We start from the raw sequence: 24,238 nt of genomic DNA, 5'->3' as shown, positions 1-24,238 counted from the left end.
AATTGTGTTACTTGGTAACTACAATAATTAAAAAAAAAAACAAAGTTTAAATTCTGTGCACCAAACAGAAAGATGTCTGGCTGCCGGTTTGGCATGGGGCTGCCAGGCTGCAGCTCGTGCCCTAGGTCTTCCCTCTATGGCAGCATTTACCTCATGAGTTACTCCGTCCCTGGTCAGCCTCTGGACTGCCCCTCCAACTACCTGCCCCTTCTCTGAGGGGAGGACCATGCCCACAGAGCTCCAGGGCCTGGAAAACAGGGCCTCTCCAGGAGCAGTTATTCTCTAGAGTGGGGAAAGGAGGGAGGGAGAGGGAATATAGTAGCCTTTTTATCAGCAGAAAGTCAGCAAAATGCCAGCAATTCCCAGATGTCAACAAAACCACCCATGAGTACCTATGTGTCGCTTCAGATAAACTCTCAGTTCATTAAAACTTTGAGGGTGATCTGCTTAGTGTGTGGAGGGTCAACTAGAACTGGGTCCAGCTTCCTGTGGGAGAAGCAGCAAAGACAAGGGAGAGCAGGAGGCACTCTGAGCCCGGTCATCAGGAACTGATAAGGAAAGGCCTTCAGCTCAACCCCTGCTGACCACTGCGGAACCGGCCCCAGAGATCTGAGCTCTGAGGTGGCTTCAAGGTGGCAAATCCCAGCAGGGCTACAGCCAGTCCAGAGAAAAGACCTAACACAACAGACAAAGGTATGCACAGACCTCTCTGGGCCTCAATTTCCCCAAATGTAAAGTGAAGAGGGTAAGTGGTTTATTCCAGGAGCACCCTCACAGTTTTTGCACTATCCTTGTACCAAATGCACAATCATTTCTTTAATATTTTTCTATAAAATTGACCAAAGTTTTTAAAACTTAAATAAATTCATTACAAAAGAAAACAAACATAAAGGAAAACTAATTATCACTTGCCGTATATACACAGATCAGATCATAATCCCAAAAAAAAAAAACAAAAAAACCACAAACAAACCAAACCAATGGGTTCAATTTTAGCCATCTGCTGCTCTGAGCTCTGAGCCCAGGACAGCTTCCTCTGTGCAAGGGGTGCTCAGGCAAGTGTCAGAAAGATGTTAAAGGCACATTAGCACCCAGCTGAGACTTTCTCTTGGCTACTTGAAAAGGAAATAACTTTCCCATGCAGGAACTCCACAAGACTCCCCGACTTCACTGAGGGCTGGAGGGTGGGGTGTGCCAGCAGGGAGCCCTGTTGGGAGGACACAGGTAGTTACAAACCAAAGCTCATCCTTTCCCTAGGGACCAAAAACACAGCAGCCCTTTAGGAAAGCAGAACAAACTCAGAATTGAGAGTCTGAGCGCCCCCAGGCTCAGAAGGACAACAGAGAAAGGTGGACGTACATAGGAAGCAGGATGGCTAGGGTGGTGGTAGGGGCGGAAGGGCATCTGAGAGGAGGAAGGAGGAAGCTGCTCATGATGGAGGGGCAGGCCCAGTGGGAGGGTCTTGGCGCACCAGTCTGGCTCTAAAACCACCAGGTGGCCAAGGGCCTTGAATGCCACACTAAGGAGTTTGGAACCCAAAGCTTCTTGGCAAAATTGCCACCTTTGCCTTATCTCTCTCCCCAGGAATGCCTACAGGCAGCCCTATATGTATATTACCAATGACGCCCGGGAGTCCTGACATTTTTGCTGAAGGTTCAGGAATTTAAATTGATGTCTGCTTGGCCTGGGGGAGGTTGCACCCCAAAAGTCAGCTGTCTGCTCCTTGGTCAGTCGGTCCTTTTTCACTTTTTCAGGAGCGCCTGGCCTCAGAAACAAGGCCTGTACAGACCTTGGCCCACGGCTCACTGCTGGCACACCCGACCCCAGCAGCCCTGAGCACGGTCAGACAGAGGCCTTTCATGGCTTCAAAAGTTCCACCAGGTCCTCCAGCCACAGGAGGCTGGAATGGGAAACTGAATCCCACTCAAGGAAAAAAAAAAAAAAATGCACAGTGACCTTTTGTCCCAGCAGAAGTTCTCGGCCCTCTCCCCAGCCAGCGGAGGCGGTCCAGCAAGGAGAGTAAGGAATTGCAGATGTGCGCGCAGGGCCGGGCCGCCCTCCCCACCGTCCCGCAGCCTTGAGGGACCGCGCCCAGTCACCGCGGTATTCGAGACGCCGGGGCCCGACCCCGCTCCCAGTCCAGGGCTCCCTCTCCCAGATTCCGCCCGAAGCTCGGCGGTAGGTGCTGCTTCTTCCCCGCGCCTCGCCGAGAGCTCTTTCCAGCGAAGAGGCGGCAATCCGGAATCAACCCTTCTAGGTACAAGAAGTTCACTTTGGGACGCGAGGAGGACGCACAGGCCCTTCCCGAGCGCACCAGGGGCTGCTCCAGACACCACGGGGACGGTGCAGGTGTGGTCGCCTCTCATCGGTGTTCGCGATGGGCTAAGAGCCGCGTTGGGCACCCCGCGCCCGGGATGCGCGCTAGCTTGCGCCTGGCCGCCTTGTGGGCGACTTGGGGGCGCTTTCCTCACTGGACATGGGGTGCGGACACACCTCTGTGTTTCGAGGGTCCAGGCCTAGGACAGGACCAATTCCCTCCCCTCTGTGGGTTCGAGAACGGGGTTGGACACCCTCCCCTTCACCCCTCCCTGGGACACCCACTCGGCGGCCGGGGCAAGGGGAAGCAGGCCCAGCCCGTGAAAGTCCCTCTGTCGGGGACCAAGGCAAATCGACGCCCCCATCTCGCGCCGCCTCCAGTCCCCAGGGCCCGGCTCTTGGGCCCAGGCTCTGAGAGGCCGGGGCGCCGGAACCCGCGGCCGCCACGGAGGGGGCCGCAGGTGAGCGCTGCACTCACCGCACATCTTGGCCGCTCCTCGCGCCCTTCCCGGCTCCGGGCCTCTACGCTCAGCTGACACTGGATAGCCCCGTGCGCTCCTCGCGCTCCTGGACTCTAGCTCCCGCCGCTCGGCCTCTGGCCCTTATAGCTCGTAGCCCTCCTCTATGGGCGGGGTCGAGGCGTGGCCTCCTCCCGCCTGCCCGCTTCCCATTGGCCCCCGGTTGTCGTGACAACGGCGGGCACTTGGCCCCCAGGAGTCCGGGCAGCGGGTTAGGGGCGGCTCCCAGGCGCAAGTCCCGGCTGTAGCACGTGGGCGTCCGGCGTTAGGTTCTGGAAACGGGCTGGTGGGGGCAGCACGCTTCCTGAGTTTAGACCCAGACTCAACCAGTGAGTAGACGTGGGACCTTGGGCAGGGGACTGAATCGCTCTGCGCTTCAGCCTTCCTGTCTGTAGAATAGGGATAACAATGGAACCTACCTCCCGGGTCGTAATGTGGTTTAAGGCAGTCTGTGTAAGTCACAGAGTACAATGTCGGGCATAATAACACGTGTTCCGGGTGTGCGCCCCTCTGTGTGCCAGACTCCTCTCAGGGCACCAGAGACGTAGCACAAGGTAGGCTCAGAGATGGAAAGGGACTTTGCCAAAATTGGGCAGCCGAGGCGGTGTCAGAACTCGAACCTGGGATTTATTGCAGAGCCGGAAGTCGGAGGCCGGGATTGCCCAAGTATTGAGCAAAGCTGGGGGAACCCAGGAAGCCGCCTCCTCCCAGAGGGGCGCTGGTTGACCTCTCCGCGCAGCTGGCCTGAGCTCGGCCGGCCTAATCTCGGGAGCCCTAATCTGGCCCCGCCATGAGTCACAGAGGCCTGCGTTCCCCCGCCTGGTTCCCGGCCGTTCCCTCCCCTTCCCCCTGTAGTTTGGGCTGGGTCTCACGAGGAAGGTCACGAGAACGGGCCCAACATTTGCGTACTTCGAAGCCATCTGGTGTTTTTTATTTTACTTAAAAAAAAAAAAAGTCCTGAAATTCTATACAGATACTCTTCAGTTGTGTTGTTAGAGAAAAAACGAAGCTTTTTACGTCTTCTCTAGAGCATTTTTCCTAATGTAATCCGTCTCTAGCTTCTCAAGGCTCTGCAGGCCCTGCCAGGAGTAGGCGTTTATTGCACCCATTGGACCTTTGAGGAAACTGAGGCTCAACGACAGTAAGGAGCGGGTTGGTTGAGTAATCCTGCTAGGAAACAGCAGAGCTGGTTCAGGAGCTCACCCTCCACAGTGCACTGTCACCTTCACTCAGTCGTTCCCTCTTTCCTAAGCAGCCGGCTTCATGCCTGTCCTGGTACTAGGGACCTAATGGTGAGTGAAAATAGATCCAGCTTGGGCCCTCCTGGCACTTAAAAAGTGGTGGGCAGCAGACACTTAGTCTAGTGTCACAGCGAGCCGGATGGTTCCAAATGGGATATAAGGAGGAGGGACAGGCCTGGCTGATGTGGAGGGTGCCAGGCTGCCTGGAACTTGGCTGGGCCTGAGGCTGGGGCTGGTGCAGGTCAGTATAGAGTCAGGGCAGTTGCCAGAGGAAGTTAACAGACTTGAAAAGGGAGGTACTGGTATGTGCAAAGGTCCCATGGCTGAGGGCTAGAGCTTGAGTTGGGAGATCAGGCTGTTCTGCCCCAGGGCCTCTACCCTCTGTAACTGAGGTGGGGATAGGATGATATTCTTAGGCTCTCTGCTAGCACCAAGACAGCAGGAACCCTGAGGTCCTAGCAGGGTCCACATCTGCCCCCTCTCCTCCTCGGGGGTTCACAGCTCTCTGGTGGGGAGGAGCATGAATGCTAGGACCCCTGTGGAGGTATCTGTAGCTGCTGCCCTGCCTTTGGGACCAGCCCCTGAGAGACCTTTGGGAGGACAGTGGCCTGGGCCTGGCCCCATAACCACTAGATACCCCTGGCCCTGGCATTGGTTCAGGGATTAGTGTGTGGCCCATGCTGGGCCCTTATCAATCTGCTTATGGACATGGGAAATTCAGCAGAAAAGATGAGCTTGTCCCTTGCGCAGTGGCACAGCTGGCTAGAGGGTAGAGTGGTGATGCCGGGGACCTTCTTGTCGCCTTTGGGGTTGGGTGGGGAGAGGCTGTCTGAGAGTGAAGAATCCAGAGCAAAGCAGATCCCTAGGATGGAGAAAGATACACATTTTTGGAGCCCTGGGTTCACCCGGTCCTGAAGCCAGGATCTATCGCTAGGCTTCTCAGTATCAGAGCTCAATAAATTCCCATCTTCACTTGAGGCACTCTGAAGTGACTTCTATCATTTGCAACCAAGTAGAGTCCTGATTCCTTCAACCTGTCGGAACTGGGATCTGAGGTCTAGGGGAGCAATTAGGCAGCTGGTGGCCCCAGCCCATAAGATCTTGCTGGCTGGACCCCCTTCCTGCTCTCGCCTTGTCTGGGACCTGTCCGGATGCAGCCCAGAAGGCCCCTGAAGTTTGATGAAATTAAGCAATCTGACCAAAGTCACAAAGCCAGGAAGTGGGGGGCTGGTCTGGATCCAGAGACCAAGGCTTGGTCCCTCTCAGAGGAGGGAGGATGTGGGACCATTCATAGACACCTTCCCCAGCCTGGCCCCATACCTGTGCTTCCAGAAGGGTAAGCCTGAGCAGCTGGAGCCAGAAGCCCACAGGACCTGGTGGAGCAGGGCTCTGAGCTTACTCCCAGTGGGTGCTAGGTGTCTAGTGCCCAGACTGATCACCCTGGCTAGCTCTGACCCCACTTGCTGGGAGTGACCTTGATGACCCCACTTGCTGGGAGTGACCTTGACCCCTCTGGCCAGCAGGGTGGGACCTCACACTGGGATTGCAAACTGCTGCCACAGACATGGCTTCTTCACCTGCACATTTTTTCCAACCTCAAGCCAACTTTTATAGTCAGAAGATTTGGCCATTGATCTAGTTTCTCCCAAACAACCCGAAGATCTGCTCTCCTGCACCGCATACACAGTACAGCTGAGTCCCATGGCTATTCTGGAAGACACAGAAGGTGCCTGCTATCTCCCAGAAGGCTGATATAAGCCCTGTTAAGCTGTTTTCCCTGTGACGTTTCTGCTGGGGCCTAGGGAGTGTTACAGGGTCGTGGTATGGTGAAGCCACTCTCTAACTCCTGCAGGAGTTCTGGCTGGGCTGTTACCAGCTCCCAAGGACTCCCATCAGGGACCTTGCCTCCAGTCTCCAACTGCCCCAGCTGGGCTGTGGCCACTGGGCAACCTGGGATGATGACCTGTTCTTCCTTATCTCTTTGTACCCCTCTGGGAGCAGAAATGCCAGGCAGACCTCGATATTGGCTCCTTTTGTCCAGAGACCCAACCCTGCCCAGAGCTGTGGAATACAGTGCTTCCCAGGCCTCGGGAGGGTCCAGGGAGCTGGGGATGCAGGGTACTGGTGCTTGCAGCTGGGAGCCCTGCATTGGATCAGTCCATCTGGGGGCAGGCACAAGATTCTAAGGGCACCTTGAGTGGTACCCACAGCAGATGGGGTTCAGGGAGCCTGGGCCAGACCTCAGATGGCATACCTAGATGGAGTACCCTGACTCAGGACAGCTGGGCCTCGGCTCAGACTTGAGATGGGGAGAACAAGGAGCAGCAAAGCATGAGACCAGACCTGGTTGTGGAGCAGGAAGCCACCCACCAGCCCTCCACCCCCTCCCTCCTGGGAGCTGGGGTAGGTGGATGGGGGATGAGTGGGGTACAAAAAGCCCATGGCTAGGGAGAGTCTGAGAGACTGGCTAAGGGCCAGGGTTTAAGGACAGCCAAAAATGGTGAGCTAGGTGGGAAAGTGAGGCAGGAATCCTTCTACAGAGGGAGGGCCTGGGGGAGGAAGGCCTCAGAAGCTTGGCTAGGGCAAGGGAAAGAGGGAGGGTTGTGCAGCTCAAGTTTTGGCCGCCAGATGGTTCCACTCCACCCCCACCTCACCCCAGCTCTGAGGCAAGAGAAGACCACCCTTTCAGCACAGGCTGGGGCTGCACAGAGCTGACCTTCCTGAGGAGTTCCTTGGAGAACTTGTTTCACCTTGTCTCTCCTGCAGGTACTGAGGAGGAGGTCTGCCACAAGGCTGAACTTGTGTATTCTTTTATAATTGTAAGTTAATTTTTTAAAAAATAGGGCTAATTATAAATCTTTATAATTTCATTCTTCGGAAGAAATACATATTCATTTTAGGAAATACAGAATAAAAATTTTTTTAAGGGTTAATCACTGTCAACGTTTTATGCCACCTCCCTCTGCCCCCACTACAAACGCTCTTTTTTTTGCATATATAGTCATTATTTAAACAACAACATGGCCCTATGTTGGGAAAACTAGTAAAGTAGTCTTGTTCAGGCTTCAGAGGCAGAAGTAGGCCTCTGACCAACCTGTGACCTGTGCCTGGACCGCGTGCCTGCCCACACACAATTGTTATAAACAAGTCAAGCAGCACTTACGATAAGAAAGGGAGTGGGTCTTAGAATTTCTTGAGCCCTGGGGACCTGGCCAGTCCCCCCGGATCTAGAAAATCCTGTGACTCACACGTTGAAACCAACAGCATTGTTATGATTGAACCAAAGCTGCGTTTTTGCGCGCAAACTGATGATAACAGTTTGCGGCCTGGGATTATACATGGAAGTCCCCAGAACTGCAATTTGAAATCTCACCTGTGGGGTGGACGCACCGCCCAGGATCCTTCCCAGTTGGGACTCCAGATTACTGTTACGCGGGACTTCCCAGCTGCTGTTTGAATCTGGATGTAGGTGTCGGCCCAATCTGGTGATTTATACTCTGTTATGTCTCTCATACTTTTTCCCCTTTTAATGACTGTATATTGAAGTTATATAAATTAATAATCTTCTATTAAAAAATTAATTAAATCTGTTCAGTTGTGTGAAACGAGTGGTTATTTTGCCAGCAAATCCAACAAACATTGAAACCAAAAGCGGGCTTTTGGCAAAACACCCTACTGCAAAAATTGTTTCATAGCTGATGTTTGACTTCTGATTAGAAAGAATTTCAGATTGTCCTGTGAAGACTGGATTTGACCCAGGAATGCCAGCTTTGCACCCGATGTACCTCTGGTGCCATTGCACCCAGAGAAAGCTGGGGGGTCTCTGCTCTGCTTGGCCAGGAGAGGGTGTGGTTCTGTGTGGGATGAGCAAAAATCTGAGATTGCATCAAGCATTGGCTGTGGGATGGCAGTGAGTGGTGAGCAGCGGGCCCACCCCACAGAGTGCAGGCCTTGGAGGCTCTCTGGCCAAGACACAGGAGCTGGTGATGGTAACGCCTGCATGGCACTACCAGGGCTCAACCCATGCCAAGCAGTATATTATTTCAGGCAAGCATCTCAGAGACAAAAAGGCACCAGATTCACTCTTCATCCCTCCCCCTGCTCTGTGCCCTGGGAAGCTGGCCTTCATCTGGGGTCCCAAGCCCTCTGACTTCTGGTTGGCTCTAGCCAGGGGGAGAAACCCAGCAGGAGGCCTGGGGTGGGGGGTACGGTCAGGGTAGCCATCCTCTCCCCAAAGCCTCAGGTTCTGTCTGGCGGCCTCTCCCACAGCTGCCCTCTCCGGCTCCTGACAGAGTGGTTATGCTTGGGCTGAGTACCCCCTGAAGCTGACCCAGCCCTACTGATCTCCTTAACCCTGCACATTCCCTTCAGGAAATGCTCTGAATCCCTCCTTCCAAGGGCACAACCCAGGGTGACCTGGGCTGTCTGAGTTTGCCAGGGACTGTTGTGGTTTTAGCACTGAAGTTGTCACGTTCTGGGAACCCCTCAATCCTGGGCAAACTGTGACAGTTGGTCACTCTAGCTGCCACCGATCCTTGCAGAGACTCTGATATGCATTCTTGTCTCCTTGCTTTCCCCTCTACTAAGCCAAGATTAAAAAGGGCCCAGGCTGTGCCCTGGACTTCCAGTTTCTTGTGACCAATTAGAAGAGCTGGCAATCCGGGCCCCACGCTGAGGAACAGTTGCCCATCACTGAGTGTGGCAGTGTCCCGAGAAGAGCTTGACCCCCATATTCTCCCTGTCTCTCCTCCTAGGCTGGTGCTGCCTGTCCTACCTGCCTGGGTTTCCTGCCTGGCCCCGAAGGCAGCTGGGCCAGATTCTCCTTCACACTGCTGATATTCTACAGATTCCCGGGTGGGGGTGGGGGAGTGGAGAAGGGGGCTCTCCAAGGGTAGTGCAAGTGTCCCTCCAAGTCATCCAGTCTAGCAGCGGCATTTGGCTGTGATTCTTAGAGCCCCGGGAAAGGACAGAAGGTGGAGGTGAGTGGGATGTGAGACCTTCCCAGACCCTGCCGGCGCAGGAAGGAGGCTTCAGGGAGGGACTGTCTGGGTGTTCACTAGGTAGGCAGGCAAAGGTGCCTTCTGGAGTGACCGATGGGCAGAGGAGACGTCTGGGCCTGTTTCCCTCCCCTTTGGGGACAACACCCTGGATTCCTCTGTGGAACTACCCCTTCTCTACTCTCAGCCTTTTGGATCACAGGGGCTGGCTGGCCGCCTGGCTCCTGGGGTGAGCACATGACCCAGGCCTGGATAATGAGGGCACCATATTCTGATCACAGGGGTTGGGTCTGGGCTGGACAAGGGACCTAAATCAGGTCTATGAGAACCAGTGAGTGTCATACTGGAGGAGTTTTGCTGGACCCATCAGAAAAGAGGGACTTTGCTTCCGGTGAATTTACTAAGGTATTAGAGTGTAAGACTGGGCTGCCATTTGTAACCAGCTTGACCCCGGTGGGGAAGATCCAGGAGTGGAAATAAAACAGAGGAAAACAGATCTGTGCCTGTGGACCCAGTCCTGCCTGAAGCTGTGCATGCCTGGACTTCTTAGGCACGTAGTCCTTGCTTGCGTAGGGGCCCTGCCTTAGCTGGTGAGGGTGACCCTTGCCCACAAGGACGACTGCTGCCCTGTGTGCCCTCTCCTTGGCCCCTGCTTGGAGGGCTCCAGACAGCCTGCTCATTCACTGAGTAGGCATTCACTACCTTCCCGTGCAGTACACTGTGGGGGCAGGTCCTCCTGTCCTCCATGTACTGGGCATGGTCCTCCAAGTACTGATCTTTGTGAAATGCACTGAGGGTTCTCACGGGATGCAGGTAGCACCACCACCTGTTTATATAGCCTGTGAGCCAACTGTTACCGAAACTTCGACTTTCTGTGCAATATGGGGAGTTGGGGGTCTCACACCTTACCAGTGCTCCAGGAAACCAGCTGCCAGAGAATGCAGGAGCCCTGGCTGGGTGTCTGTTCTCCACCTTTGCATCGGTGAAGTGGCTCTGTTGCTAGGGACAGAGATGTACTCTATGCAGCCTGAGCTGACACAAAGAAAGACCTTGATGCCTCTACTGGTGAAAACACCTCCTTCAGAGACAAGACAAGCGGGACGATAAAGCAGGGCTCCCCATTTTGCTGGCGTGGCAATGTCTTACATATGTTCTGAAATAACCCGTCGAAAAAAACGCTCTTCCTTTTCCTGCAAATGGAAACCAGATTGTGCAGTTTTTAACTTACCTTCCTTAACAATACTATCTTTAGAAAATCTTTTTGATCTTAGCAGATATGAACACATATATACACATATTTTCGTTCTGAAAAATTTCAAAAATAGTCTAATGAATCCCCAAGTACGTATCACACAGAGTCAAGAATTAACAACATGTAGCTGACCTTGTCTCACCTATCCCTCCAGCTTTTGTTTTGTTTTGCTGGAACAAGTCCTGATATGATTTGATTTGTTTAAAATTTATTATGTGTATTTACAAATAAAGACTCTTATGACTTCAGTTCCATTATTACACCAAGCAAAATTAATAGCAATACCTTAATATTATCAGACACTTACTTATTTTCAACATTGATGTATGTTGGAATGTAGTCAATATTCCTTGATTGTCTCAAAAATATTTTTTTATAACTTGTTGATTCAAATCAGTATACTAACAATGTCTACACAGTGCCTTTGTGTTATACATCTCTAAGACTTTTAAATTTGTAATCCATAAAACATACAAAATCTCCCCCACACCTTTGCCTCCACCACTTGGGATGGTCTGAAAACAGCAAGTGTTTTTACACCCTGCCAGGCCCTGCGTAACTGCTCCTTTGGATGTCTGTCTCCTGCCTGGCTCAGAGCAGACAGAGTAGGCTGTGTGGGGACCATGTGCTACTGGAAAAGCAGCACCCCAGGGCCTGGAGCAGGCAGGAGATGTGGAGACCAGGAGGGAATGGAGATGCCAGTGCAAACCAGAGGCAGCTGTGACAGCAGAGAAGACACTGGCCCCAGAGTTGGGCTGACTAGCTATAAGCCCTGGCTTTCTGCAGCCTCATGGTGTGGTCTTGAGCAAATCAATCTCTTCTTCCATAAGATGGAGACGGCAGGCACTCTCACACACTGCCTGAGAAAGTGTCAATGAGTACAACTTTCTAGAGAGAAATTTGGCAATATATGTAGACAGGGGACTGGTTACATGAAGAGTGGAAAGTATCCACCATGAAATGGCAGCACAGGTAGGTACAGGCTCGGTGGTTCAGTAGAAAAGAGGGCTACAAAGATGCTATGTAGTGTGTAATCCTCACTGTGTTTTGCTTCATATGTAACAGTTTTATTGAGATATAATTCACACACCACGCAACTCACTAGTGTAAAGCGTACAATTCAATGGTTTTAAGCTTATGCACAGAGTTGTGCAACCATCACCACAATCAATTTGAGAACATTTTCATCATTCCCTTCAAAAATAAAATCAAGAGCCTCCAAGGCTGGCAGGAAAGGCTCCTTGTCCTTAAGGCTGAGGTGTTCCTGGGGAGCAGAGAGGCGGGCCCCTCGCCTGGGAGTAGCAGTGTGGGTCTTCTGTCCTGCCTGGAAAGTGGCCGATGGCAGGTCTGTGACTCAGGCCTAGCTGGTGCTGTGAGTCTGAGGGTTGTGGGGCACATGCAGGCCTTCCAGGACCAGGTCCCTGAGTTCTGGGGCCCTCAGAGGCTCATTGGGGAGGGACAGTGCCCACGGGGTATGATGGGGCCAGCATCCCCTACACCACCAGCTCTTCTTGGTGGCCCCTGGCACTTCCCTCACCTGTGTGTCTGCTGAGCTGAGGTCTTGGCCTTCTTGGCACAGCCTGCCTGGCCAGCCAGCGCCTAAACAAAGAAGCTGGGGCAAGGAGTACAAGAGCCTCTGTGTCCTACAGGGGTGCAAATCATCCCATGTCCTGAAGCTGACTGGGCTCAGTCTGTGGAGTGAAATATTTTGGAAATGCTCATGGGTCTGCCGACACAGATGAGCAAAAATAACTGAAAACAGGTTGACATCAGAATCCCTTGCCTCCAGCCGGGCATGTCCATGTGCATATGTGGAATCGTGGCAGAGACGCTGGTAACAGTTAACCACAGAAGCCTTTCCTAGAAGGGACATGCTAACCCTGTCTTAGCTCCCTAAGCACACAGGCAGGTTGTGGTGACTGTCCCTGCCAGGGGTCCTGGCTATCATGTGACTTTGTGCCAGGTGCCTTTCATACCTGGCTGACTGAAGATGATTGGGACGTGATGCTGTGTTCTCTCATTTGTCAACAAGGAAATCCCTATAATCCTCTGACTGGGCACCTCGACATCTCATTGTGACGGGACCCCCGAGGTCTCTGCCAAGCACAGGGCTCTGCCTGAGTCTGCCTCCTGCCTTCTGTCGCCAACCCTGGAGTCCCACACAGTGCAAGCCTCAGGCCTCTGCTCAGTCCATGGAGCAGGAAAGTACCTCAAACTGGACGTTTGACGGAATTGTGTCCCCCCAGATTCATATGTTGAAGCCCTGACCTTCAGTGATGGTGTTTGGAGGTGGGGCCCTTAAGAAGTGATTAGGTTTAGCAAGGGTCATTGAGGGTGGGATCCTCCTGAGGGATAAATGCCCTCACAAGAGGAGGAAGAGAGAACGTTCTTTCCCTCCATGCACATGCACCAAAGAAAAGGCCATGTGAGGGCACTGAGAAGCAGTTGTCTTCATGCCAGGAATAGGGTTTTCACCAGGAACCAGAAGAATCAAATCTGCCAGCACCTTGATCTTGACTTCTAGCTTCCAGAACTCTGAAAAATAAATGTCTGCTGTTCAAACCACCTGGTCTACAGTGATTTTGTTATAGCAGGCTGATCTGACTACAACATCAGCTTAAGCAAAAAAGAAAGAAAGTTTACTGTTTCTGAAAGTAGATCCAGGGGCTTGAACAGTGTCTTCACGGTGCTGTCTCCCACTCAGCCTGCCTCTGGGTGGTCTCAGGGCTCAGGCAGGTGCCCTTTCCTGGTGGTTGGGGTCTATACAATGAGCCACCCTGGTGAAGGGTGAGAAGTGAGTTCACTTCCCCAGTCATGGACCTGAACTGGGAGCTGGGGACTAGGGTTCAACCCAGAGCCACCTGGAATGAGAGGCAAAAGGGAAGGTCCCCAGATGGGAAAGGGGGAAGATGCTAGGTGGTCCACATCCATCCATCACACTTGCTGAGTGTCTGAGGGAGTGAGGGTAGGGGTGGACATACCCAAGTAAAATCTGAGGTGCTGTTACCAGACTACGGGCATGGCTAATGGGGTAGTCTTTTGTCTCTCACAAACCAGTAGGACAGGTAAGGCAGAAGAGAGGTATGTTGGAAGCCCACCCACGTGGAACCAGACCTCAGGTTGGGCTAGTAGGTGGAGCACAGGGGCCTGGGGTTTCCTCTGTTGTTGTTGTTGTTGTTTTGGGGGGGGACAAGAAGAAAAGTTTATTTTACTGTCCAATTATTAATTTTTGATAAAATACAACTTTTAGTACCATAGAAACATTTCAACATCTACAATGACATTTTATTACTATGTACAACTTCAAAAACAAATGCTTCCAGCTTCAGGTGAAGTGATGTTGAACACCCTGACTATACTTAAGCTGTAGGATGGGCCATTTCTTAGATGGCCAATGTTTTCCTCAGCTTGGAAAAAAAGTATACAATTGAAAAATATAAATAAGATCTTCAATCAGCTGAGAATCATAAAAATGCTTTCTGAAGTTCAGTCAGAAGTTCAGAACTTCACAGAGGCTCAGTGGAAGTCCTTAAGCAGAAGTGACCCAGTGGACTTTGCACTTTAGAAAGATCTCTGCAGCAGTAGGAGGCTGGGTGGGTAGGTTCAGTGCAGGCCTGGGGTGACAGGAGAAGTGAGCGGGAGACCTGGGAGGTTGCCCAGGCAGAGTTACCAGAAGAGGATAGTGGGGAGAAAGAGAGCCTTGGTATGGCCCCCAGTATTCAGCTCTAGAGGCAACAGGAGAGCAATTTGCTGGTCTTTGGAATACAAGATGGTAGCAGGGTGAGTGGGGTGAGGACAACTGTTTGGGATCTGTTGAACATGAGGTGACTGTGGACACCTACACCCAGCAGAGGGGTCTATAGGTTGTGGGACATGAGTCTGGAGCTCAGAGAGGGGACTGTGCTGGAGACAGAGTTTGGAACTGGGGACCTGGATTTGAAGAGATGGAAGGTGTAGGGGGAAAGGGAGAGAATGCCAAGGAATCCAAATCCAGAGGTTTGATCAGACTTCTGGTGCTCCCTCTTGCTGGCCTGTGACCCTGTAAGCCCCTTCATCTTCCTGAGCCTCGGTTTTCTCATGGGTAAAAAGGGGCTGAGAAATAATAGCTCCTGTGCAGTTATGAGGACAGATGAGGATGGGCTCTGCAAACCATGAAGCATAGGGTAGGTGCTCAGAGGACAGGGGGGAAACCCAGAGAGGGTCTGAGAGCTATAGCCCAGGCAGAGGCTGGGCCATCCATGGAAAGGGGTCTACTGCTGCTGCTGCCCCATGATCTGAACTAAAGTGGCCCCAGCAGGGACCAATGGGTGGGGCTCCAGCCAGGGCAAGGGAGCATAATCACTGGGGGCTCTCTGTGGGGTCACTGCCAAGGACAATTGCAGAGCCACCCTGTTGGCAGCTTTTGGAGTCTTATTTATTTTCTCCTAAAAACACAGCTGGGAAATGAAAGATCACTGGCCATGGGGATGGGTGTTGGCCAGATGGGCTTTCTGTCACCCCTCCCAGATCAACAGGATTTTTGGATTTTCATCTTGTCATTAACAGATGAAGAAAATAAGCTGTGTGTTGCTTGTTTACAGAGTTTGGGTGAGTCAGGCTATGGCTGGCTTTGGGAACTCCGAGGCCTTCTGGGCCAATCCACCCACTGGACAGATGGAGAGAGGAGCCAGAGAAGCTCAGGGCATTGTGCAGAGTCATCTGTCAGCTGGGGGGCCCTCAAGTGACCACACGCTGGTGCTGACAGTGGCCCTTCAGGTGGGGTGGCACTCCCAGGTTTGGCACATGCTCCATCACTCCTCCAAACTATCCATGGGGGTTTCCCTGGTGGCACAGTGGCTAAGAATCCACCTGCCAAGGCAGGGGACACGAGTCCAAGCCCTGGTCCAGGAAGATCCCACATCCCGCAGAGCAACTAAGGCTGTGTGCCACAACTACTGAAACCTGTGCGCCTAGAGCCCGTGCTCCGCAACCAGAGAAGCCACTGCAATGAGAAGCCTGCGGACCACAACGAAGAGTAGCCCCAGCTCGCCGCAACTAGAGAAAGCCCGCACACAGCAACAAAAGACTCAAAGCAGCCAAAAAAACACAAAAAACAAAAAAAACTATCCATGGCCCACATTAGTTCAGAATGTTATCAGAGGGGTCCAGCATGTTCTGGGAAGTGTGTGTGTGTGTGTGTGTGTGTGTGCGCACACGCACACACGTGCATATGTGAACTTGTGTATGTATTTGAGTGTGTGTACGTGTATATATATGTATGTGTGCATGAGTGTCTGTATGTGTATGTGTGAACAAAGAGCAAATTGGAGGCCAGGAGATGGTATGAAAAACCTCAAGGGCTGTGCTCAAATGTGTGAGCTTGATTCTCTAGTGACAAGGAGTGGACATCACAAGAAGTCACTTTTTCCATCTTCAAGGTCCTGGCCCTTGCTCTTCCCTCAGCCTGGAAGTTCCCTTGCCATAATTGCCACACAGGACTGGCTCATGTCACCCCTCAGAGAACCCTCCCCTGCCTGCCCCTATTAAAAGGGGACACCTAATGGTCCTGGCTACTTGCCTGACACCCAATGCCTGGCCACTGCTCACCCTGCTGCCTCTGGGAGTACAGGACTGAGTGAGCAAGGCTGGAGGTAGCCTCCCTGCCAGTGCCTTGCTTCCTCTGCTGCACTGGAGTGAGGGCGAAGTGGGGCCTTGGCTGCCACTGGGATCCAAGGGGGTGGCTTCTCTGGCCTGAGAGGGTGACCACACATCTCTGACTGGACAACCTTGTTCCTCTGCTATCACTCACTGAGAAGAAGCAAAGCTCAAGCCAGTGCTGAGAAGCAGCTGCCCAGAAGACTCTTCCTGCTGAGAGCTCCCAAGGGACTCTTCTCATGGCAGGGAAGCAGCTTCCAGCCTGCTGGGTTAGGGTTGAATCCCTGCTCTGTCCCTAAGACCCTAAACTGCTGGCCTTTTCTGGACCTCCATTTTCTCATGTGAAATGGGAATGATACTCTAGCTTGATGAGTTTTTGTGAGGATTAAATAAGAGAAGGTGACAGGAATGTTGGTGAAATTTTATGATAAATTTAAAGATTTTTCAAAAAGCAGAAGCCAAGAAAAATACTTTTCTGAGTACAATAAAAAGATAGTAAAAAAAAAAAAACTACTTGAAAATAAAAACCAAAATCCTTCTAAATAACCCTAGAAGAAGAAGAATTAGAAATTGTGTAAGAATGTACATGTTAAAACCTGGGGGATGCATCCAAAGTGGTATTCAGAAGAAAGTTCATAGTCTTACAAATACCTTTTCAAAAATCAGAAAGACGAAAAACCCTTGCAAGCAGGGCTTTCCCCACCCCACCACCGTTTTGTTCACTGATAAATCCCAAGAGGCTAGAAGAGTGGGCAGAAGAAGCTGAGAGAATGGCAGAACAGGGAAGGCTCTGTGGTCAGGAGTGAGTAGGATGTTACTGGAAACTGAAAGGACTGAAAGCTCAGTGCCAGACTAGGTAAGGGGGCTGATGCCAGCTGGATAGTCTGGACAAAGAATGAGACTGTCCCCTAGACTAGCCCAGCACTTTCTATGTAGGTCACCACATCATTTACTGTCTAGACCCAGCATCTGCCAACAAATGGCCAGCTGGTCCCTCAGGGAGTGGTCCCATGCGAGGGTGTTGGCACTGGCTCCTGTTGTTGGTAGGTAGGTACTCAGCAGTGGCAGTGGCCAGATCAGCCTTGGTGCAGCAAAGTCCATGCTGTTGAGCCCATGCATGTCTCCATCCCTCTCACCAAGGCCACATTATACATGGCCTCCACAGAGAGGATTTCCCTTCACCATGTTCTTTCTGGGTCAGCTGGGGGAGGGGGCTGTAGGGGAGCTGCCATTCACTTCGTTCTGATGCTGGCTTGCTATAGAACCTATGCATGAGACAGGGTCTTTAACTCCCTGTTAACTGGTCATGGAGCAGCTCCCCGAAACACCCGAAGTGAGTTGGGGCAGAGGCAGGGAAGCACACTGTGCCTTCCAGACCTGCTTGCACTTACCGGAAGGCTGTTTTGTACATACAATTGTGTGATTTGTTGGGTCAGATAGCACTCAGTTCCTGATGGGTATTTTGGGTCATATGGAACACTTGCTATCCCAAAGTCAAATGTACATGCTCTACCAGGGCCCAGCAGTAGGTCAGAAAGTTGTTTTCAAGTGGAGAATCATGTTGGCAGAAGAGGACATGGCTTTACTCCAGGACCCTGGCCTCTGTGCCGGGGAGGGCTCTTTCCTGTTCCAGACCTCACTCACAACCACAGGTTACCCAGGAAATGGTTGGAACAGTTATTCAAAGGTGGCATATGTTGCCTCCAAAATCCAAACATTTTTACCTCTCTTTTTTCTGGTGGGTGAAGCAATGTATAGCAACTTATCTCTCACTTTAGAGGCATTGTCCAAGATCATCAGACACTTAGAAACTTTGCTTTTGTGGAGGTCCCTGAAGTTTCCCACAGTTTACCTCATACACTCTGGCAGGAATGTATCTTACTAGGGTTTCTAGGATGCTTGCTGCTCTCTGCCCTTCAGACCCTTGTAGCATAATGTGATCAGTGCAATGGACCAGCATTTTGTTTTGTGGGATTTCAAGAAGAAAGTGACATGCCTCCAAGGTATGTGAGGACAAAGTGCTTTGGGTTTTCTTTCTTGACAGGAATAGGAAAGACACATTTATTAGCTGGATAATAGGCGCCAGGAGCTGAGTTTATTTGCTCTGGTAAAGATACCACATATGGAACTGCATTCTCCGCCGCCCCCAGCGTTTGCACTGAACACACAGGTGAGTTAAGTGAGGATGTTGTGGGAGTCCCCACCCTGCATTTTTCAAGTCTTTGAGGGTGGGCCAATGCCTGTACACCCCAGTGATACAGCATTGCTTTCCGTTTACTATCTTGGTGGGATATGGGACTATGCCAAGGCTTCATACTTCACATAATGGCCTTGAGTCAGGGAATCACTGTGGGGATTCGTCTAGGTGTGAAACATGTTACTCTCACTCTGTGCATGCTGGGACTTATGAAATAATGACTGGACCCACTATGAGATGGACCTAGCCAAGACTCCACCTGTCACCTCACTTCCGTAAGCCCCACTCTGACCAGCGGACCATTTCAGGTCTCCAAGGGTAAGCATCAGTTCATAGCCAGTATCGAATTCCTAGAAGGTCTAGGTACTTTCGCCCGGTGCATAGCTGCTCTGGAAAATGACAGTGAGTCCCACTGGGGAAGGCATAAGGGAAGACTTAAAGTAATGCTGATGTTTCAGAGTTCTTCCTCAAAGAACATGGCCTCTCCTTCTGTCCCGGCTCTCTTGGTCTAGGAACTTGGTAAGAGGCCACGAATCCCCTCTGTACTCACTGGAGTTACATTTTGCCTATTAATTTCATCTCAAGGGCTCTATGGTTATTTAGCCCCCACCGCAGGTTCCCATGGTCAGATCACCCTGCTACCACTCTGTGCCTGTAGTAACTGTACCACCTGGATATTGTTAGAGCTGATTACATGCTGTCACTTGGCCTCTGCCTCTCCAGGGTACCGTTATTCCCACTGAGGGTGGGAAACCCAGTTCCACTGCGTGGTCCCCCTCTGTGTTTCCAGCCTGCAGAGATAGCCACCACCGAGCTTTCCAAGGTTGTGGGTGGCCCCTCACCAAAGCCTTACTTAGTGCCTTTGTGAAAGGCTTGACTCCAGGCCTTTCCAGGGGTGGTGGCTGGAGAGCAGTGGAGCAGGTTACACCTATTACGTGACTCCAAACGCCCATCTTCCTAGGCCTCCAAACGCTATGCTCAGAGTGCCAGAGGTTTCCAACTTCTCAACCATATTCCTTCAAGACTTCCATTGGCTAGCCAACAGCATCACTCCCTTAACCCAAGCAAGTACATTACCATAAGGTACGTCCATGAATGAACAGGAACCGGTTGATTCTTATATATATTCTTACATTTAATGAATGCATTAGAATCTGTGCCACAGCCCCTGCCTCCATATTCCTTGGGCTCCTGGCCATCTGGATTGATTGGCAAGACCATGTAACTTTTTGGGGGTTTAGGATCCCCCTTCTGAGATTAGGCCCTGGACTTCTCTGTCTGGATGTAGTGAACTGTGACTCACTCTGGGTCCAGTGGTCCTGAGGGGTACAGGTAGGCCCAGACACAGCCACTGAGAGGCCTTTGTGCAGTGATGGCTACTTCCTGGAGCGGGAGGGTGCCTCTGTTGTCAAGGGAGCCTTGGGGGGCACCTGGGGATTTCAGAGTTCAGTCTCATTTGTGCCTGTCTGACTGTCCCTGTACCATAGCTCAGGGTCCCCCTCTTCCCCACACCCTTACCATGTGTAACTAGTACCAGCCGTGTTGAGCATTTAACTGTCATCACAGTTAGGGCCCCAGGTGTGGTCTTCCCTCACATCTGCCTTGCTTCTCAGGAGATGACAACATCTTCAAGGCTGCTGCGGAGCCTCCTGACCCTGCACCTGCATTCTCAGTTCTGAACTTCTCCTTGCCCCTAGGTTCCCTCTGTAGCACAGTGCTTCTCAAATTGTCTGTGGGGAAGGGTCATTTTAAAAAATTTCCAATCCATTGCAGACCAGTACTTACGTAAAACACAGTAAAAATGATTTACTAAAAAAGAGATTAAAAACCAAGACATAGAAAATATTAGATTTAGCATACATAAATTACTTTCAGTAAATATAATTAGAACCAATATTGCCTAAGAAAAAATTAAAATCACACAACTGAACCTTTCACTGAAAGTGTACTTACAGATGATTAATATAAAGAATCGCAACTACATTAATAACTCCGTCATTCTGCAACTGCAAATAAAAAAGAGTCCAATAATGATTCCCATTTTTGAAGTTTTAAATGGACTTGCTTCTTGCTTGTTAATCTAATAGATTGAGTTGACACAGAGCTACATGTAGGGAATAATATACATCTAAGCTTTTTCTATTCTTTGCTTTAGTAATTTTAATAGTAGAGAAACCAAGGCAGTCTTACACAGAGGTATGTTGACAGAAATGAATGCAGAGATTTTAAAGTGAGCAAGTTCAGGATGTCCATTTTAAACTTTTCTCTAAAATGGAGCAAGTCATGTCATATTTTAAAAATTCATCTGTAATTCTTCATTAATCAAAATCACAACAATTAATTCTACAAGTTATAGTTAACTTAAATTATCTTTCAAAGAAAGAAATGGATTCCGTATTTTAAATACTTTCGTGTTATAGAAAAGACTAATTCTAAAAACTCACACATGGTAACACGGTTCTGCTCACACATTAAGGACACTCCTGCACCACGTGTGACTCACCGTGAGTCTCTGACAATGCCCCAACAGGTCTATGCCCTGTGCGATAAGAACATTGGTCATGCCCTTGTATGCACTTGAATGTTGCAGCTAGATCAAAATGCTACAAAGATTTCCAAATGTGCTCAATTTATGAATTTATCTAATTTCTGACCAGCAACAATCAATCAGTGGATGGCACCAGTCCGTGGACAGAAGCCACATTTTGACAAATGATGCTCTAGGGTTGTTACTGTTCCCTGGATCATAGTTGCTAAGCAACTGAGTATCACAGCCACTTGATGCTCCAACGCCTTGCCCTCCACATGCACTTATCTCATGCCACCACCAGCCATCCTTTGGGGACTCATGATGCCACTGCATGCCAGATATCCCACATCCCCCTTCTCCCTGGCAAGGAGGTGTGGTCTGTGTTCCTCGAATACGTAAACAGCTGGGTCCCAGGGACCATTCTGAGGATGTGTTTCCTGAGGTATATTCCAATAGGGTAAGTTAAGGAGAGTTTAATAAAGGACTCCATCAAGGTGTGGGGAGAATGTAGGAAAACCATGAGGGAGAGTGCAGAGCCCCAGGCTTTGTAATGGCGAGGTTTGCCACCACCCTCTGCCTACAGGAACAGGAACACTGTGCAGCACCAGAAACTCAGAAGGAGGGGGCTATGTGGAGGGGCTGCCAGCCAGGAACTATGACCTCTGGCAAAGGAAGACAGACAGCCCTGGGGAAGAAATACCTCGACCTGCACTCCCTGCTGAGGAAGGCATGTGGGTTTATGATTTACACAGAGGTCAGGCTCTTGAAGCACAAAGCAGGGTGCAGAGTCATTCTGCAGAGCAAACCAAAGTCACCGACACTCATTTCCTATACTTCTGAGTTCACAGCTGGAGATTTGGGTCTCCTACAACTTGTTTCTGAACCTGGTAAGTGTTTACATCATGCCTGTGGTGTCATTCCTTTGTGTGCTCCCTGTGTCTTGAAAAACTCAAGCCAGAGTTCTGTGTGCACATGATTTAAAAACCATGTGGAGCAAAACAAATCTGTAACTCAATATTGGTGCACTTTGTTCACCGATACCTCAACATTTAGAAATACCAATAAAACTGGGCTCATCCCCAGACTGTCCATCGTCCAAGGGAGAAGCTCACATCAATTTAACCATTTATTTCCAGGGAATGAACCTTCCTGCAACCTCCTTAGGGTGCAAGTCCCTGCCCCCATTATGGGAATCCTTCCCCCCACCCACTGGGTCTGACACAGAGACCAACACCACACAAACTGCCGTTCGTGGGGGCTTGGGGACTTGGGAGGTAAAGGCTGTGCTGGCCCACATGTGGTGGGCCGTGCAAAGCAGAGCCATGCAGACCGCAGGGGTGCAGGGACAAGGAGGGGCGCTGCTGGAGCAGCTCTCTCTGAGGCTAAAGGCCTTTGCCGCTTCTCTGACACTAGAGGTATTTTATGTTTTTTGACACAAAGAGGTGGCTACAGACTCAGTAGGTGGTGGAGCATGTCATTAGAATGTGGTAACAGTTTGGCTTTCTTTGAATTTATTTTCATGGTTACCTTCTATTTATGGACAATGGATCTAGTTTTATATTTAACTTAGTGATCTAATATGGCATTTTGAAATAAGTTTATTTAAATTAAAACAAGAAGAGACATTAAAAAAAAAAGACCAGGTGGTGGGTAAACATGGCAAACCCTGGATATGGGCAGGCCTGATGGACTTGGGAGTCATCTGGGTGGCTGGGTCTTGGAATGACCGCCACATTGGTCCCACTTTCACCCCGGCCCGTTGCAGTGGTGCATTCATTTTCTGTGGCTGCCATAACAAAATTGGTGACTTAAAACAACCCACAGTTATTCGCACATGGTTCTGGAGGCTAGAAGTCCAAAATCAGTTTCACTAGGCCGAAATCAAGGAGTCAGCAGGGTCACACTCTCTGAAGTCTCTAGGGGAGGATCCTTTCTTTCCTCTCCCAGCTTCTGGTGGCTCCAGGCATTCCTTGGCTTGTGCCTGCATCACTCTCTTTGCCTTCATCTTCACATTGGCTTTTCCTCTGTGTCTGTGTCTCTACTCTGTGTTTCTTATAAGGACACTTATCACTGAATTTAGGGCTCACCTGGATAATCCAGGATAATCTCATCTTGAGATCCTTAATTAATTACATCTGCAAAAACTCTTTTTCCAAATAAGGTCACATTCACAGGTTCTGGGACAGGGACGTATCTCTTTTTTGGGGGATCCCACTACAAGTGGGTCCCTCCTCTGCTCAGAACCACCATCTCAGCCCCTCCCACCACTTCCTGCCCCTCTCCCACCCATCATTTCATCCAGTCACACAGAATGGCCAGCCCCCTGGATGTTTCTGGAACATGTCAGCTTGTTTCCTCACACACTGTTCCCTGTGCCTGGTGCTCTCCTCACCCAGAATCCTGTGGGAGCCTCTCTCACTTCTCCAGGTCTTTGATCCCCTGTCACTTTCTCAATGAAACTTTTCCCTGAACATGGTGCTCAATAATGAAGCACCCCCCCCACACACACTCCACATCCCAGCATCTCCCTCCCTCACTCCTGGCTCTATTTCTCTTCAGAACAGAGCTTCTGTCAGCTGGCCACCCACTTGGTTTGTGTCCCTTGCCCATCTCCCTCATGAGAACGTCCTCCAGAAGGGGACGGATTTTTGTCTGTTTTGTCCACTGCTGTAGGCCCAGTTCTAGAACAGTGCCTGATGCGTAGACACTGTTTATGTTGGTTGAAAAGTGCGTGGGGATGGGATGGAGGGTGGAGTGAGGTTGAGGGGCCCTTAGGTCCATCCAAGCTGGATGAATGGAGATGGAGACCCAGGACCTGCAGGGTCTGGTTGGCTGCCACGTCTAATCACTCCTGTCTCCATGCTGGTCTGCAACAGGCTCTCTGTCCACCTTTTTCTCAAGAGTCATGCCTTGCTTCTTTTATTCTTCTTAGAATAGAATGAAGGGGAAGATTCTGTCTGCTTACGCATTAAGATACTTCTTCACGGTTGCCCTGTGCTTCATTTTAGGCAAAGCTCTAAATAACCCAACCAGGGAACTTATATATATATATATTTTTTAAATTAATTAATTAATTTATGGCTGCATTGGGTCTTCATTGCTGCAAGCCGGCTTTCTCTAGTTGTGGTGAGTGGGGGCTATTCTTCATTGTGGTGTGCGGGCTTCTCATTGCAGTGGCTTCTCTTGTTGCAGAGCACGGGCTCTAGGCACGTGGGCTCAGTAGTTGTGGCGCACGGGCTTAGCTGCTCTGCAGCATGTGGGATCTTCCCTGACCGGGGCTCGAACCTGTATCCCCTGCATTGGCAGGCGGATTCTTAACCACTGCGCCACCAGGGAAGTCTGAGAGAACTTACCTTTTAAAATAACTTTTTTGTTTCCATTTATTTTTTATGAAAGCATGATTCATGGCAATAAATTAAAGCAAAACAAATAACAATAAAGAATAAATTCACCAAGTACTCTAAAAGGTCTTTTCAGAGAGAACCCCAGTGAGCTTTTAGGCTTCCTTTGTCTCGGTCCTTGGGGCGATATCTGTGAGCCAGAGAAGCAGCTC

General features: G+C 50.5%; 1 protein-coding gene across 1 annotated transcript in view; it reads right to left on the bottom strand.

Moving 5' to 3' along the window:
* The window catches only part of GFPT2 (glutamine-fructose-6-phosphate transaminase 2), a 47,527-nt gene extending 44,617 nt beyond the window's left edge, over window positions 1–2,910 (bottom strand). The window contains exon 1 of the mRNA XM_059917884.1: window positions 2,795–2,910. Coding sequence (XP_059773867.1) covers window positions 2,795–2,801 — 7 coding nt within the window. The 5' untranslated portion in view covers window positions 2,802–2,910. The remainder of the gene's footprint in view (window positions 1–2,794) is intronic.
* Between the last annotated feature and the right edge of the window lie 21,328 nt (window positions 2,911–24,238).

Source organism: Balaenoptera ricei, chromosome 3 (genome assembly GCF_028023285.1).
Source record: "Balaenoptera ricei isolate mBalRic1 chromosome 3, mBalRic1.hap2, whole genome shotgun sequence".
Lineage (NCBI taxonomy): Eukaryota > Metazoa > Chordata > Mammalia > Artiodactyla > Balaenopteridae > Balaenoptera > Balaenoptera ricei.
The sequence above is the reverse complement of the archived record's forward strand: the minus strand, read 5'-3'. Positions and strand labels throughout refer to the sequence as shown.